General features: G+C 38.6%; 1 protein-coding gene across 1 annotated transcript in view; it reads right to left on the reverse strand.

Moving 5' to 3' along the window:
* Window positions 1-2,636, reverse strand: part of LOC110458788 (voltage-dependent T-type calcium channel subunit alpha-1I-like) — a 56,225-nt gene that overhangs the window by 50,075 nt on the left and 3,514 nt on the right. Inside the window, exon 2 of the mRNA XM_021510696.1 lies at window positions 2,070-2,412. Within this exon, the coding sequence (XP_021366371.1) occupies window positions 2,070-2,412 (343 nt within the window). The remainder of the gene's footprint in view (window positions 1-2,069; window positions 2,413-2,636) is intronic.

Raw genomic sequence — 2,636 nt, forward strand, 5'->3', positions numbered from 1 at the left:
ATCCATGTTTCAATTTCGCAGCCCAAATGGTAGATTAGTAGGAGCAAAACATCTGTATCACGACACTGAACAACCACTCGTTCATATCCCCTTGTAATTGCATCCTTTGCATGAATCACAATCCGCGTATCGGCTTCTTCTTGTTGAACGGACAAGTGGTCGGCATTGAAGCTACTTGATTTCGCGTTGACATCACCTGTGCAGCCTCCCCCAGTTACTAGTGTTGACCCAGGTGGCAATGTTTCAGCACGCTGTAATAGCTCATTGGAAAGAAATCCTGCAAGATCGGATTTGTTTTCATCCAGGGTAATGAACTGCTCCCATACCTGAGGAAGGGGTACTTCTGGGCCGGTAATAAGTTTTCGTATAGGGCGTCGCTTTCCAGACCGCTTGCTTCGAGTTGCATTCTTGATGGAGTTGCCACCATAATACCGGTCAAATGTTACATCAACGCATGTAGTCTTGTCATTGAAATGTTTGAATACTGACTGCAAAAACACTTGTGCATAGTCACCAAATGTTTGACACTTTGGTGGTTTACTAATGCTTGGACTAACGCATGCCCATCAATTACCACGCAGGTGGCTTTCAAAACATTGAGAATCTGCGACTTTGTTGTGGTATTCATGTTTCCACTCGCATTGGCCAAAGAGAGAGGAACAGGTGCCAGTTCATGTTGTAACAATTCAGCAGTTTGGACAGATCGTCCCGAGTTTGCGGCATTGAAAAGCCGCTGTAGCAACTGCCTGTCGGCCCTTATTAGCTTCGTCATTTTCTGCCTATCGGGTGTAGTTTTTTTGTACAAATCAGAGAGTGTCTTTGATTTGACCCTTTAATTGGTGCGAAAAATTCCACCGTTTCCTCCTTCAGTCGGTTAACTGCAAATTCTTCAACTAATTGTCGACCCCTTTTTTCACAAGTCAACAGATCGGAAGTGATTTCGTCTGAAGCAACGTCTTTTGTTGCTACAGATACCAGTTTTGTTTTATCATTAGATTCGTTTGGTGTTCGGGAGTTTGTTGTTAGACCAAAGACATCAAGAGAAGCAATAACTTTCATTTGCTCTTTAACAAGATTTTCTTCAAACGTTGATACGCGTAGGTTGAAGCTTCAGCTTATTGTCGATCATCATTATTATGATTATATTATAACAATTATCTTGAAAATTAGCGAACAGTAGAACTTAACATGTAAACATAGATCTAAAGGAAGGGAAGTAATCGTTGTATTTTTATTCCCAGAATGAATCATTAGAAACTGGTTTTGGTTATAGTTCATATTTGTAATAGGGAAAATTAAACTTACAAATATAATATGATAACTAGTACAACATCCGTTATATGTCATTTCAAATTCAGCTGACCCTGGAAGGCTGTTTTACTATAAAGTATTTGATGTATTGTAAACATGTCTAACCATAATGTCAGGCATCTTACTATAAGCACAACCAAAACATTGTATATACCTGTGTTTCTTTGTGTTGTGGTTCAATTTTAATACCGAAATATTATAAAGAATGGATCGAAAGACATATACCTGTTCATGGCAAATACCCATATAAATCGCATGTAAACATGCCCTGCGCTTTTGGTAAATATAATGGTAAATGGTTAATTTGGATGTAAGGGAGGTAACTGTCTAGCTCACACTAAGTGTGCTTGATTTATATGTTATATTTAATAATTTTGTTTTGAGATGTGCTATGTTTCTTTATAGATCGAGTAATGTAAAAACACACAGTAAAAGGGTTCAGATTGAAAAATCAACCCTATGTGGTTATTACAGCAAAAATAAAGAAAAAATGCACCCGTTGACCTTTGACCTCATTTTTTAGCCTTATTTCAGCCTTTAAAAGGCGACAGCCGGTCTGAATGATCCACCTAGATATCATACAAGACATTGGTGGTAAAAGTTTTGCATTAACAAATTTTGCCAACAGAACCATTTTCCAGGCCTCTTTTCTGAGATCCGAGGCAGACTAAGCTAAACAAAGACAAATAGAGAAAGAGAAATCAATTACGAAGGACAGTAAAACACAATAGAGAATATTAACAAATAAACTTGTTTACCGCTTCATCAATGGCGTCGGGGTCTTCCTCTTCCTCATCCTCTTCCTCTGGTGTGGTCTGGGGAATGGAGTCAACTATAGCTGTTGGTTCTGACGACAGGTTATTCTGTTTGTAATCATCCTTTATACCGTTCATTGATGACAAGGAGTTCATGGTCCTGCGACTGGTAAATGAGTTCTGGCGACTCAAAATTATCGAGTTACACACACTCTGGGTACTGCTCACAGAATTGTTGCGGATTTTGATGGAATTTCTTGGTGAAGGAAATGGCTGTCTCTTTAAAGAATTCTGTGGACTAAGAGTTCGCTGGTTGTTTAGGGGCAGATGTCCATTGCATTCAGGCCTATCAATGAAATAATCAATAATTATACCCATGATATAAGTTAAATTTGTATTTCCTGTACCTTTACACGAAACATGTAGGTCATATTTGTGTTTACTTTTTCCTTCACACAACACATATCTGTTATTATGAGGGTTTAATTGGACCAGAATGCATACCTGTTATTCTGTAGGGAAAGGGGGCCAGAATACATACCTGTTATTGATGATGGTACAATTGGGCCA

The sequence above is a fragment of the Mizuhopecten yessoensis genome, unplaced genomic scaffold, assembly GCF_002113885.1.
Source record: "Mizuhopecten yessoensis strain PY_sf001 unplaced genomic scaffold, ASM211388v2 scaffold9787, whole genome shotgun sequence".
Lineage (NCBI taxonomy): Eukaryota > Metazoa > Mollusca > Bivalvia > Pectinida > Pectinidae > Mizuhopecten > Mizuhopecten yessoensis.